The 15,439-nt window shown below is 46.0% G+C and overlaps 1 protein-coding gene across 4 annotated transcripts in view; it reads right to left on the reverse strand.

Annotated features, from left to right (window-relative positions):
- Positions 1-15,439, reverse strand: part of znf148 (zinc finger protein 148) — a 77,265-nt gene that overhangs the window by 16,362 nt on the left and 45,464 nt on the right. For all 4 annotated transcript variants that reach the window (XM_038789781.1, XM_038789783.1, XM_038789782.1 and 1 more), the window contains 3 exons: positions 14,488-14,611; positions 10,559-10,642; positions 2,164-2,282 (listed from right to left, as the gene is read on the reverse strand). In XM_038789781.1, coding sequence (XP_038645709.1) covers positions 2,164-2,282; positions 10,559-10,642; positions 14,488-14,611 — 327 coding nt within the window. The remainder of the gene's footprint in view (positions 1-2,163; positions 2,283-10,558; positions 10,643-14,487; positions 14,612-15,439) is intronic.

Consider the following 15,439-nt stretch of genomic DNA (forward strand, 5'->3'; position numbering starts at 1 on the left):
CACAGCCCTTCCCTCGTCAATCATTTCTGCAAATGCTTTACTAAAATCCACAGAGACAACATCCCCAGCCCTTTCCTCGTCAATAATTTTTGTCACCTCCTCAAAAATTCAATCAAATTAGTGAGACATGACCACCATGCTGTCTGTCGCTAATCGGGGGCCCTCAGGTGCATGCCCTTTGGACAAGGTGGTACCCTGGTACTCTGGCAGTGCCACCTGGGTGCCAGCCTGACACTGCCAAGGTTCACAAAGGAGAGGGACATGTTGATTGGTGGTGTCTCAGAGGGATGTGTAAACACTTTAGAACAGGTCGTTATTAGCTCACTGAGCTAAATCGCTGGCTTTTAAAGCAGACCAAGCAGGCCAGCAGCACGGTTCGATTCCCGTACCAGCCTCTCCGGACAGGCGCAGGATTGTGGCGACTAGGGGCTTTTCACAGTAACTTCATTGAAGCCTACCCGTGACAATAAGCGATTTTCATTTCATTTCATTTCGTTTTCATAAGACCATTCACTTCCAAATGTGCATAGATCCTATCTCTGAGAATCTTTTCCAACAATTTCACTGTCACTGACGTTAGGCTCACTGGCCTATAATTACCCGGATTATCCTTGCAACCCTTCTTAAATAACGGTACAACATTGGCTATCCTCAATCCTCCCGGGATCTCACCTGTGGCCAATGAGGACACAAGGATTTCTGTCAGAGGCCCAGCGATTTCATCTCTTGCCTCCCTCAGTAATCTGGGATAGATGCCATCTGGCCCTGGGGATTTGTCTACCTTAATGCTTTTTAACACACCTAACACTTCCTCCCTCGTAATAACGACCTGCTCTAAAGTGTTTACACATCCCTCTGAGACACCACCAATCAACATGTCCCTCTCCTTTGTGAACCTTGGCAGTGTCAGGCTGGCACCCAGGTGGCACTGCCAGAGTACCAGGGTACCACCTTGTCCAAAGGGCATGCACCTGAGGGCCTCCGATCTCCTGGGAAACACTCACGAGTGCCGTTCTATGGTCTTAATTTTGACTCCTGAAGGTGCCAACGTTACATCCTTCTGGTTCAAGAAAAAACCCACTAATCACCGCAAGTGACTGATTTCTAAAAAGTACATGCCTGCGAAGTACTTTGGGACGTTACGCGATCCTAAAAGTTGCAATACAAGTTCAAGTTTGTTCTTTCCGAATGGAAGACAAACTGATAACAGCTGCTAAAAATATATGGGATCCCACATTTTAAAGAGGTTTAGGGTACAAAAGCAAAGATATTGTGCTAATGTAGAAAGAAACTGGAGGCATTTCACTCATTATGATTGAGAATGAGGTCAAGAAAAAAAAGAGTGATGTCAAAATTTTGAGGAATAAGCGGAGTTGGGGAATCTATTTCGACTGAAGTCAGTAAAGAGAATAAGATCAGCAGATTGCGTTTTCCCCCCAAATTCAGACAGTAGTTAGGTCACAAAAATGCAAAGCAGCTGCAACATGGAAGCTGCCACTTTGGCCCAACCAGCCCAGTGTGGTGTTTATTCCTCAGGCAAGCTAACACTCTCAATCACATTCCCTGTTCCCACATTCACCCACTTGTCCAATCTAACTTGGATGTTGACACACCTTGTAACGCAACCACTAACCGTGGAAGTGAAATCTATGGCTCAGCATTGTGTTGAGAAATTACTTTTGCTCTCTGTTCCCTTAAATTTATTATTTTAAATATGGTCCCTCTTTCCAGGCTCAACTATTGCTTTTAACTCCGTGGTCCAAGTTTTCAGTGTGAAACATTTTGATTATTACATGCCATCATCTGCATTGTTTCACCCCGACCTTCCAAATCTTCCTTCATATTTGTATTTCCTTACACCAGGCAGCATTCCAGTGAATCCACACTGCACTCAGGCTAAAGTTTCAATATTGTTCAGATAGCGCACTAGAAGTGGCAGAGTTAGAATCCACAAAATCACGTAAAAGTAAAGTGAAAGTACAGTTGAAATGAAGGAAAAATTAAGGCCTTGAGGAAAGAACAGGGAGATAGAAATAATGCATCACTTTTTTTCAGAGAGCCAGTTTGGTATGATGGGTTAACGGCCACCTTCTGTGCTGTAAAATTCTGTAATTATTCTGTGCTTCACACATTTAATGACAAGTACCTTCAGTCAATTCTTACCTGGTGGCAGTATTCACACTGATATGGTTTCTCTCCACTGTGAGTGCGTTTATGCCTCTCCATATGATATTTCTGTATGAACCTCATGTCACATTCATCACATTGAAAAGGCTTTTCACCTGAAAACAGCATTTCCAAACGATTACACTCATCATTTATTAATGCATTATTTTTACACAAATTCTAGACTAGAATTTTTGAATAGCAAAGCCTACAACAGTACTATAAGACACAAGAAATCAGCATTAACTTTGAAAATGCGTATATTTTGATTGAAACTATTTAAAAGAAAATACAGTCTTCTTTTTCTCAAATTTTCTTCCATTCCTAAAAGAGTTCACCCCTTTCTGATCATTACAGTATTACAGCTCGACAGATGTTGAATGCCCTTTGGTAGATCGTCCAATTTGCCATTTTAAGTAAGAGCCCAGAGAGCAAGCCATCCGCTGGTTAACCGGAGGCTTCGGACTCAATCTGGATCCTCTGCTATTGGTTAATTCATTAAACGACTTGTTGAAATTACTGCTGGATGCATTACATGTGCACGTTTACGGCGAATCATTGTGCGACACTAACTAAAATCAAACTTCTGTAAAATTTTAACTGTATGGGAGACAGTTTGTTACCATGCCAGTTAGAATCTATGCCTGCCAAACAAGGATATTATTAATTGGAAAAAAAACTCACTTTATAGAAGGAACTGTTACTTTGTCAAAGATGTACAAATATAATAAATATATTAAAAGATAGTGAGGAACAAGAAACTCGTAGCATATTGTTGTGTGCAAATGGCTTTTGTCTGTGAACACTTTGTCCCGTACCAGCCTCCCCGAACAGGCGCCGGAATGTGGCGACTAGGGGTTTTTCACAGTAACTTCATTGAAGCCTACTCGTGACAATAAGCGATTTTCATGTCATTTTCATTTCATCTTTTTCAACAAGTAAACTACACTTCAAAAGTAATTTACTGGGAAGAAGCTCTCTTCACTCACGTGCGCCACTCGAGCCAGAAGTATGTGCACAAGATGAATAACTAGTTGATCTGTTTAGAATTAATGCTTGAAAGAGAAAATTCAACGGCACATATCCTGAGTGGCTTTATATTTACTGATGATTTGTACAACTGTCAGTCAGCTGATTGCGGCCCTGGTTAGCTGAGCCAGTAGCACTTCCTATATTTAATCCCTGACCTAGGTCGAGTTAGCTAACCTCAGTCAGAGCAATTCCAAGGTTGCTACAATTAGCACCGACATAAAACGCTAATTTGGATCCAGCTGCAGAACTGTGTCCAATCTTTGTCAGCAAACTCTCGGACAGACATGAAAGCTTTGGAGAGGGTACAGAAAAAATATACTCAAGCAGATCAGAGAGGAGGGATGATAGTTACGTGGATAGATTGGAGAAGCTGGTGCTGCCCTTCTTAAAGCAGGGAAGGCTGCAGTTAGGGTGCAAGAGGATTTAGACAGATGAAATGAGTGGACATGTGGACTAAATGTAGAGGAATGTGAAGTTATCCACCTTGGAAGAAAGAAAAACAGAATAATTAAATGGAGAGATTTTTGGAAATGTGACACTCCAGAGGGAATATGACACCCTGTAGATGAGTCATAAAAAGTTAACACATACAGGTATAGCAAGCAGCTAGAAAGCAAATGGTACGTTTAGTCTTTATTACAAAGTGATTGGAGTACAAGAGTAAAGTATCTTACTGCCAAATGAATGGGGCCTCGCTGAGATTACATCTGAAGCACTGGGTACAGTTTTGGTTTCCTTAACTGAGAAAGGACATATCTGCCTTGGAGGAAATTAAATTAAGCTTCACTAGACTGACACCTGGGATGACGGGATTGTCCAATGAGGAGATATTAAGTAGTGCGATTTAACCAAAATGTTTCTGAGAGTGTGGTAGCGAGCGGGAATTGCGCGAGCTTCCCCACACTTGGCACGGCGAGGTCATCACCGCGATAAAACGTTGAGTGGTCCACGACACGAGGCCACACAGGCTTCACACCGCAAATCACGGTCCCGCCGGCTGATTTGCCGGGACCGAGCTTGCTAGATCCCTGCTAATGAGGGAGAGCAGCCATCTTCCTGAACAGCCGACCCCACCCAGCTCGCAGCCATGTCGCGGAGACAACCAGCCCCAGGATTCGGGATGCAGACCTGGGAAGACTACTTGAAGCGATCAACGCCAGACGGGATTCCCTGTTCCCTCAAGGATCTTGGACGGTCAGCCAGTGCCAGTTGGGAGGAAGTGGCAGCAGCAGTCAGCTCGGGGAGTGTGATCAGGAGGGCAGGCACCCGGTGCCACAAGAAGGTGGTAGCGAGCGGGAACTGCGCGAGCTTCCAGACGCTCGGCACGGCGAAGCCATCACTGCAATAAAACGTTAAGTGGTCCACGTAACTGATTTGCCAGGACCATGTTTTGCGGCATGAACCGGGCCACTCGGGTGAGTTGACACCGGACCTCCGACCGCCACCCCCCAATCCAAGAGGATGCACCTGGCACTGCCCTGACCAGCATGGTTCTGTGCCCGGCCCACCCACGTGCAGCGGTGCTGCCCACACGGACCAATTTCCTGCCCCCCGCCAACTCATACATCCCATCTCCCAATCCTCCACCTCCAAGCCACCTCCCCCAACCCCCGAGCACCCCCACCCCTGCGATGAACCACGCGTACGGCTAACGGTGCCCCCTTTGTGTCCCCACAGAACAGGTTGGCCCACAACTGACAGGAGAGCCCAGATGGGCTGCGGGGTACCAGACATCAGAGTCCTCACCCACTATGAGGTACGGGTCGCGGGGGTGGTCGAGGACAGATCAGTGACCACTGTAGAGGTCAGTGTACGGCGCAGAGGTGAGGATCCACCAGTCCCCCCACAGATGAACTGTCAAACATGAGTTATTAATGCCATACAGACTGATCCATTCCCGTCACTGACCACAAGTCCAATCTCCCGCAGGATCTGCAGCCGATGGCACTGGCCCATCCGGGATGGTCCCCCCTCCTCCCACCGCATCCCAGAGAAAACCTTGGAGAGGAGCTCTGAGGATGTCACCGTTTTCGCTGCATAGCTGTCACCCCCACACTCCAACAGCGCAGAGAAACACACCTTGGTGGGCGACAGTAGTAGTCAGGCTTCAGGGGCACAATCTGGTGAGCACTTCACAGTTGCTGATGCGCATCAGGTGGAGGCAGGAATGCCCAGTCGAGACAGCAGTCGGAGGTCTGCTGGATCCCAGGACCCGGCTGGATCCCAGTTGGATGCTGAGCCTCTGGACCAGGCTATCCCAGAGCTGATGCAGACAATAGGGTGCAGCCTTGAGATTCAGAGGGGATATCAGCGACACTCCAGCAGGTCCACAGCCGATTGGAGGAGTCCCAGAGGCTATGGGCACAGGAGATGGATACGGCAAAGCGTGGGACCGAGGCTAACACTACTATGGTGGGGACTGCATGGAAGAACCTGGTGGACGATGTCGATATCATGGCTCAGTCGGTGATGGCCATGGCTAAGCGCCTCGACAACATGTCCCAGTCGCTGGGAGACATTCATCCAGTACCAGGTGAACCTGGATGAGGAGCTGTGGGGCATGTCCTAGTCCCAGGTAGGCATAGCCAAGGTGCTGCAGAGCATGTACCAGTCACAGAGGACCATCGTCGACCATGCTGCATACATTGCCGAGCCAGAGCCTGATGATTGCCTCTCTGTCCCTTGGTGATCCCCAGAGTCTTATGGGCACCGACTGGGAGATGGTGGTGCTGGTGTCAATCCGAAGCCATCCTACGGAGTGGTGACGGTCGCCACCAGCTCCCTGGAGATCCACCCCCTGAAAAGGGCATGTCTTGCAGTCAGCATCCAGTATAATGCTGTGCGGTGGGATATGTGCCGCTGGCACGTGCTCTGGGGCGCTCCAGTCCCAGGGCCCCCAGAGGACTTCCGCCAGGGACATCAAAGGCACCGACATTCGGGAGCAGCACATCCAGGTAGTTCTGGGTCTGGCACCTTTAATCTTGCCCAGGTCTCCTGTAACAGCTCGGGATATTTACCCAGCATGTTGTAAAGACGTGCATCATGGGGGCACACCTAGATACAGCGGTAGAGCACGGAAGGCTAAGCACTTCGGGGATAACTGAGGGGGAGGGATGTAGAGGGTAAGGGTGCATGGGAAGTGGGTGCGGTGTCCAGGCATCACGGTTGATGCTGGGCAATAACCCCCGTATGGTACATGGCACGCCTACCCACTGGAATCGACTTGGGAAAGGCAAGGTGCTCACTTAACTACAATTGCCAATTCCAAATTAGCAATAGCCGAGACCTCCACGGTCAGTGGGAGGTATGGGTGGTCGGAGGAGCTGGGGCTGGGGCTGGGGTTGCCCCGGGAATGGGAACACGGGCATGGTGGATCCAACCCCAGTGTCTTCAGCCTCTTTGCCTGTGAGTGAAGATGGCTACTCACCTCGAGTTCCTGCAGCAGCCCTTCCGCCAGTTTCACGTGTTTAAAATGGAGTACCAATCGGTGCCCTCGTGACCACTTGCTGGGGAGGCCATTAGATCACGGGAGGCCGTTAGATAGGGGGCCGCTCCCGTTAATTGTACGGAGTTTGGGCTTAAGTTATTGGCTCTCGCCACGCTACGGCGGGATCCTGATTTCGCCAACGGAAGCAGGCCAGTTAGATCGCAAACAGATCGACGCCCGGCGCGGTTCTCGTTTTTGGCTTCTCCTGCGATTTAGCGACCTCGTCACGCTCTCGTTTCAGCACGGCAAGGCTATAAAATCGCACCCTATGTCCATATTCCCGAGAGATTAGAAGAAAGAGGCTGACAGAGCAGGTGCTGGAAGGATGTTTCCCTTGGTTAGAGACTGGAGAGTTATGGGCCAGTCACAGGATAAATGAGTCAGACATTTAGGACTAAGGTGAGGGAAACATTTCTCTCAGAAGGATTATGACCATTTGGAGTTCTCCACTGTAAAGAGCTGCGGATGCTCAGCCATTAAGTATGTTCAAGTCAAAGATTGACAGATATTTGGCTACAATGAGAATGAAGGAATATGGGGACAGTGTGGAAGCGTGTAGCTGAGGTAAAAGATCAACATGATCTAATTGAATGCAGAATGGATTTAAAGGGTCAAATGGAATACACTTGAGGTAGGACTTACCACGCAACGCGCGTGTTGCAGCGGCAGAAGATAGCCCGCCGCTGACCAGTGGCGGTTGGCAACGGGGTTTCCCGCTGAATACACCTCTTGCCACCGTGAAACCTGTGACGGGGGAGCGCCGCCAGTGGGACTGGAAGATTCTACTGGCATGAATGGCTGGAAAGTTCCGGCACCTATTTCTGAAGATGATTAGAGGTGCCGAGTAAACATGTCCTGCAGCTGTAAGACCGATCAGCAGAGGACACTGATTTAAAAGCTAATTGGCAATCGAACCAGAGGTGATGCAAGGAAAAGCTTTTTATTTTAAAGACAGATGGTTATTATTTGGAATACATTCCCAAGAGGCTGGTGGATACAGATTCAATACTCATCTTCAAGGGAATTTCAATAAATACTTGAAGGAGAAAAAAATTCAGGGATGTGGAGAGAAAAGGTGGGGGGAGCAGGACTAACTGGATTTCTCTTCGAAATGGCCATTGCAGATTTGATAACTGAATGGACTCCATCAACTCTAAATAGGCACTAAATAAATGCGAGTCTTTCTTTTAAACTTACTAATAAGATTCTCAGTTTTGCTAAAATGTGTTTTTGAGTGTTCTTATTTAGAGGCTCTCTTTAAATATTTTCAAAACACATATAGAAGGAATGACACAAAAACTCAATAATGAACATCAGCCTTCTAATAATACTAGAGAACCAAAGGACGAGTGAGCCTGAGGAACTGGAAGAGATTTAGCATTATAGAAAAAAAGAATACTGGGGCTGATGATCTACATTCCAGAATATTGAAAAGAGGTGATTGTCAAGATAATGAAGAAATTGATGGTCATCTTCCAAGATTCTACAGATTCGGGAATGGTTTCTGCAGATTGGAAGGTTGCAAATGAAACCCCACTGTTTAAGAAAGAAACGGGGAACTACAGATCTGTTAGCCTGAGATCTCTAGTAGGGAAAGTGCTAGAATCATTATAAAGGATATGATAACTGGATACTTAGAAAATAATGGTAGGAATGGGCAGAGTCAATATGAATTTATAAAAGGGAAATCATGCTTAACAAACCTGTTAAATAGTTTTGTTGAGGATATAACCAGAATAGATCAGAGGGAAACCAATGGATGCGGTGCTTTGGATTTTCAGAAGGATTTTGATAAGGTCCCACACAAAAGGTTTCTTAGCAAAATTAAAGAAAATGGGTCAGGGGGTAATATACTGGTGTGGGCTAAGAAATGGTCAACAGACAGAAAACAGAGTAAATTGGCAGGTTGTGACTCGGATCAGTGCTTGGGTCCCAGCTAGTCACAATTTATATTAATAATTTGATGTGGGGATCAATTGTAATATTTCAAAGTTTACAGCTGACACAAAACTAGGTGGGAATGTGACTTGTGAAGAGGAGGCAAAGAGGCTTCAAGGGGAGTTATACAGGCTTAGTGAGTGGGCAAGACATTGGCAGATGGAATATAATGTGGAGAAATGTGAAGTTACCCACTTTGGTAGGAAAATCAGAAATGCAGAGCATTTTGTTAAATGGTGAGAGACTGGGAAGTTGATGTTCAAGGGGACCTGGGTGTCCTTGTTCATGAGTCACTGAAAGCTAACATGCAGGTGCAGCAAGCAATTAGAAAGGCAAGTGTATGTTGGCTTTAATTACAAGAGGATTTGAGTACAGAAGTAAAGATGTCCTGTGCAATTACTTAGGGCCTTGGTGAGACGGTACCTGGAGTGTCATGTACAGTTTTGGTCCCCCGTACCGAAGGAAATATATACTTGCCACACAGGAAGTGTAGCAAAGGTTCACAGGACTGATTCTGGGGTTGGCAGGATTGTCCTATGAGGAAAGATTGAGACCACTGTGCCTGTATTCTCTCGAGTTTAGAAGGATGACAGGTGACCTCATTCAAACATACAAAATTCTTACAGGGCGCGACAAGAGTCTAGATGCAGGAACATAGTCCTATATGACTCACCCCCTATTTTGAGACTGAGATCAGAAGGAATTTAGTCTCAAATTATGGGGTAGGTCATTTAGGAGTGAGAAGAGAAGGAATTTCTTCACTCAGAGCTGTGGAGGCTTAGTCATTACGTTCAAGACAGAAATTGACAAATTTTTAGATATTAAAGTCATTGAGGGTAAGGGGAATAGTGCGGGAAAATGGTGTTGAAGTAGAAGACTGGGTTACGAGGATAGGGTGGAGACGTGGCTTGGGTCACTGTCTGTGCGGAGTCTGCACGTTCTCCCCGTGTCTGCGTGGGTTTCCTCCGGGTGCTCCAGTTTCCTCTCACAGTCCAAATTCGTGCAGGTTAGGTGGATTGGCCATGCTAAGTTGCCCTTAGTGTCCCAAATAAAAGAAAGGTTAGGTGGGGTTACTGGGATGGGATTACTGGGTTACGGAGATAGGGTGGACTTAAGTAGGTTGCTCTTTCCAAGGGCCGGTGCAGACTTGATGGGCCAAATAGCCTCCTTCTGCACTGTCAATTCAATGTTCATGGTCACCTTTAGTGCTCTGAAATTCCGTTCCTAAACATTTCCCCCTCTCCATGGCTCTCCGCCTTTCAGAGCTTCCTTTAAACCCACCTCTGCAATAAACCTTCATAATGTTTTCTGCTCTGGCACGGCATCTCTGTTTCATGTTCCTGTGAAGTGCCCAGGAATGTTTTACTATCAGTGGAAGCATCAAACGACCAAAAAAATGCATGTGCAGGAAAATCACCAGGGCCATGACATAATTATACTGTCGATCAGATTTGGGCAGAATTTAAAGCAATGGATAATTTAATAATTTACAGTATTTGCTACATCTTTGAAAATACTGGGGTAAAAGTGAATTTACAAAGGATAAGCAGAAGTGCTTTTTCAAGAAGCGATGAGCATTTAGATGAGCACTTGAAAAGCCACAGCATACAAGTCTACAGAATAAGTGCTGGAAAATGGGATGTGGATAAATAGGTGCTCGATGGCCGGCACAGACACGATGGGCCAAAGTGTTGCTTCTCTGTGCTGTAAAACCCTATGCAAACTAACTTATTTTGTCTTTGAGTTTAATTTCAATCAATATGGTCACAACCGTGGTTAGTTTTTTTGACACAAAATGAAGAAATACCACCCTGGTATGTATTCTGGGGATGTATTCTGTAAATGCATCCAAGAAAATATTCAGGGACAACAAACAATATGAACATACTGCACCTTCAATCCACAATAAAAACACTTGAATGCAATCCTGCTTACCAGTATGAATCTTCTCATGTCTTTGCAGCAAATATTTCTGAATAAAACGCATGCTGCATTGGCTGCACTGATAGGGTTTTTCACCTTCAATAAAAATGAAAGAGTGTTTGGAATCATAGAAGAGTGCCATATTCACAAAAAGACACAGGTTTCCAGCTAACGATCCCAAAATCCACTGTAATACAAAATCTGACTTGGCAGTGGCTAAATCACAAGTGAAAACATTATCCATACACATCTTACCAGTGTGGGCACATTCTGAGTTTACCAGCTATGCTGTACAGACAGATCTACAAGTCTGCAAAACATTTTGTATATCCAATACATTGCTCTTTGGAGAGTATTTTGTCTGTTATCCGATTATGCATGATAATTGTTCAAGAGGCCAGAATTCGATGAGCGCAGGTAAGCTGGAGGCCTGTGGTGCTGGAGGAATGGTATGGGCGAGGACATGGGGGAATTTGAAAACATAGATGAGAACTTCAAAATTGCAGCATTCCTCAACTACGAATCAATGTAGATCAGTGATCATAGGGTTAGCGGGTGACTGGCAATTGGCAATTGGTATGAGTAAGGGTTTTAAATGACCTCAGGTTTACAGAGGTTAGAACATGGGAGACAGGGGTCACTGAATGGTCAAACACCAAAATGACAAAGGCACAGTTGAGGATTGCAGATGAGCGGAGACAGGAGCAAATGGAAAGATGTTACGAAGGCGTAAAGAGGGACGGTGTGGTTGTGCAGTCAGATGCTCAACTTGGGTCAAATATGACACTAAGTATGCAAACAGTCTGGTTCAGTTCAATTTTTTAATTCTTTCATTGGGATAGGCATCACTAGCTAAGCCAGCGGTTATCACCTATCCCCATCTGTCCTCGAACGGGTGGTGGTGGTGGGCTGCCTTCACGAACCACTGCAGGCATTGTGGTACAAGTACACCCACAGTGTCAAAAGGGAGGGAGCTCCAGGATTTTGACCCAGCAATCATGAAGGAACAGCGATGGAGTACCAAGTCAGAATGGTGTATGTTTTGGAGGAGAATGTGCAGGTGGTAGTGTTCACAAGCATCTGCTGCTCTTGCACTTTGAGGTGATAGAGAGTGCAAGACTGTATATTATTGCTGAAGAAGCTGTGGGAAAGTACTGCAGTACATCTTGTAGATGGTGGAGAACGTGAATGTTAAAGATGATGGATGGGGTGCCTATCAAGCAGGCTGTTTTGGCCTGGATGGTTTCAAGCTTGTTGGTTGTTGATGGAGCTGCACTCATCAAGACACATGGAGAGCATTCCATCACAATTCAGACTTGTGCCTTGTGGATGGTTTACAAGCTTTGGAGAGTCAGGAGGTGAGTTACTCTGCACAGAATTCTCAGCCTCTGACCTACTCTTGTAAACCACAATATTGATATGGCTGGTCCAGTTCAGTTTCTGGTCAATAATAACCCAGGGATGTTGATAGATGGTAATGCCTTTGAATGTCGAGCGTAGATGGTTAGATTCTCTCTTTTTGGAGATGGCCACTGCCTGGCACTTGTGTGGCAGAATGTTACTTGCCACTTATCAAAAAAAGTCTGAATGTGGTCCAGGGTTTGCTACAGATAGAGAAGGACTGCTTTAATATCTGACGACTCAAATGCTGCTGAGCATTGTGCAATCATCAGTGAACATCTCAGCTTCTGACCTCATGATGGAGGGAGAGTCATTGATGAGGCAGCTGAAGATAGTTTGGTAGATCAGTCAGTTGATGGGAAAGGAGTGAAATCACTGATGAGGGTACGGAGTTTGTGGCTGGGAACAAAGCTAATGGGTGGGATTTTCCAGTCCTCCCGGGGCGTGTTTCCCAGCGGTGGAGGTGGTTCGCCATTGGCCGCCGGCAGGATCTTCCGGTCCCACAGGTATCTACCACGTTTTCCGTGGCTCGCCCGTCCTGCCGCCGAGGATCACCTTCGACGGGACTGGAAGATGCTACTGGCGGGAAGGGCCTGAAATCCCTCCCAATGGCATCACTCTTTCCAATATTTAGTTAGAGGAAATTTCTCCTCAACCGAAACTGGTGTCCAATTTGGAGTTTGAGCATTTAGAGACAGAGGAGGAGTAGTGATGGTGAGGTGGAGCTGATGTTGGCCTGTATAGGGTGCTGGTGCGGTCACACCTGAGGTACTTTTCACAGTTTTGGTCTCTTTACTTGAGAAAGGATGTACTGGCACTGGAGGGTGTGCAGAGGAGTTTCACTAGGTTGATTCTGGAGTTGAGAGGATTAGCGTCTGAGGAGAGACTAAGTAGACTGGGACTATACTTATTGGAATTTAGAAGAATGAGAGGGGATTTTATTGAAATATATAAAATTATGAAGGGAATAGGTAAGATAGAAGCAGGGAGGTTGTTTCAACTGGCAGGTGAAACTAGAACTAGGGGGCATAGCCTCAAAATAAGGATGAGCAGATTTAAGACTGAGTTGAGGAAGAACCTCTTCATCCAAAAGCTTGTGAATTGGTGGAATTCTCTGCCCAGTGAAATAGTTGAGGCTACCTCGTTGAATGTTTTTAAGGCAAAGGTAGATAGATTTTTGAACAGTAGAAGAATTAAGGGTTATGGCGAGCGGGCAAGTAAGTGGAGCTGAATCCACAATAAGATCAGCCATGATCTTATTGAATGGCGGAGCAGGTCCAAGGGGCCAGCTGGCCTACTTCATTTCATTTCATTTCCTGCACCTAGTTCTTATGTTATGTTGTCGGTGTACACGTGGAAACCGAGGCTGTATTTTCAGGTGATATCACAGAGGGGCAACACGCAGATAAGAAATAAGAGGGGACCAGGGAGAGATGACTGTAAGGCACCAGAGGTAACAATGTAGGAAGAGATGCCATTGCAGATGAATCTTTGAATACAATTAAATAGCTAAGAATGGAACCAGGCAGCGGGTGTTGACGATCAAGGAGAAATGGGAAGCGGAGTTGGGAGGGGAGATCAATTGGGGAGTATGGGATGAGGCACTACAGAGGGTAAACGGGACCTCCTCTTGTGCAAGGATGAGCCTGATACAGTTTAAGGTGGTGCACAGGGTGCATATGACTTGGGCGAGAATGAGTGGGTTCTTTCAGGGGTAGCAGATGAGTGTGAGGGGTATGGGCGGGAGCCAGCAAATCACGCGCGCATGTTTTGGGGTTGTGAAAAATTGGGAAGATTCTGTGCGGGTGTGTTCGCGGTCTTAGCCAGGATAGTGGAGGAGGAGGTGGACCCGGACCCTTTGGTGGCGATATTTGGTGTTTCAGAGAAGCCGGAGCTCATGGAGAGGAGGAAGGCTGATGTCTTAGCCTTCGCCTCTCTGATTGCACAGCGGCGAATTTTGCTGGTGTGGTGGTCGGCATCGCCACCAAGGGTAGTGGCTTGGTTGGGTGACCTGTACGACTTCCCGCGATTAGAGAAGATAAAGTATGAGTTAAGAGGCTCTTCAGGGGGGGTTGGAGGAAAGGTGGGGGATGTTTGTGACCGTGTTTGAGAGGCTGATCATCGTGGGGGGTGAAAACGGGGAAAATCTGTACAAACGGCATAGTTGATTGTTGGGAAGTATGTTTCCCGGGGTGTTTATTCGCTGTAACCTGTTTCGATACAAGTTTGTAATAAAGTGCTTTTCAAAAATAAAAGAATGGAACCAGGCAGTACAGTCTAAACAGCTAGAAGACAGTATGGAGGCAGTAGATGGAATCGTCAACTGTGTCAATAGCCACAGACAGATCTTGAAGAGCAAGGAGGAATAGCTTACCTTTGTCACAGTCACATTGGAGGTCATTTGTGACTGTACTAAGATTTACATACTGCTGACTGTCTTCGATGACTACTATAGTTTTATCAGTAAAATTCTACCAGGTTTTGTACATTTAAAAGATTGGATCAAATGAACAGGTTTATAGGTGTCAGATGAGCTATACCTGTATGGATGAAAACATGTCTCTGCAAGTGGTAGTTTGTACGAAAGGCAGCATTACAGTGCTCACAGATATGAGATTTCAGGCATTTTAGCCCAAGTGATCCATCTTCATTTATCGTTAGAATCTGAAGAGAGATCATGGAGAACCAACATTCAATTGTATTCCAGTAAAGAGCATACCAATTAATTTACCAAACTGCAATTAAGCAACTGTGCTAACCACTGTGCTACCGTGCTGCCCTTAATTATTGACCCTTGGTTCTTGATCCTTCCACCAATGGGACCAGTTTCGCTCCATCCTGACCTCTCATGAGCTTGAACACTTCAATCAAATTTCCTCTTAAGCTTCTCCTCCCCAAGATTAGCATAACCTCATCTCTGCAACTATTCCCAGAAATCTTTTCTGCAAACATTTGAATGCCTTCACATTCTTCTTAAAGTATAATGCCCAGAATTGGACACAATACTCCTGTTGAGGGGGATCCAGTGATTTCCACCATAACTTCCTTGCTTTTCTATTCTACACTTTTATTTATAAAGTCCAGAAGTCCATATGCCTTATCAAAAAGCTCAGTGGGCTAGACAGCTGGTTTGTGATGCAGAACAAGGCCAGCAGCGCGGGTCCAATTCCCAGACTAGCTTACCCGAACAGGCGCCAGAATGTGGCGACTAGGGGCTTTCCACAGTAACTTCATACTTGTGACAATAAAAGGTTATTATTAAATGCTTTCTCGACCTGCTCTGCCACCTGCCAATGATTCGTGCACAAATACCCTCCGCAGGCGCCGCTGTTCCTGCATCCCCTTTAGAATGTTTTCATTTTATGTTGCATTTCCTTCGTCTTGCTACCAAAATGATTCACTTCAAACCTCTCTGTGTTAAGTTTTATTTGCCACATGTCCAATCATTCCATGAGCCTGTCTATGACCTCTTCAAGCCCATCACTCTCGTCC

Source organism: Scyliorhinus canicula, chromosome 2 (assembly GCF_902713615.1).
Source record: "Scyliorhinus canicula chromosome 2, sScyCan1.1, whole genome shotgun sequence".
NCBI classification, from domain to species: domain Eukaryota; kingdom Metazoa; phylum Chordata; class Chondrichthyes; order Carcharhiniformes; family Scyliorhinidae; genus Scyliorhinus; species Scyliorhinus canicula.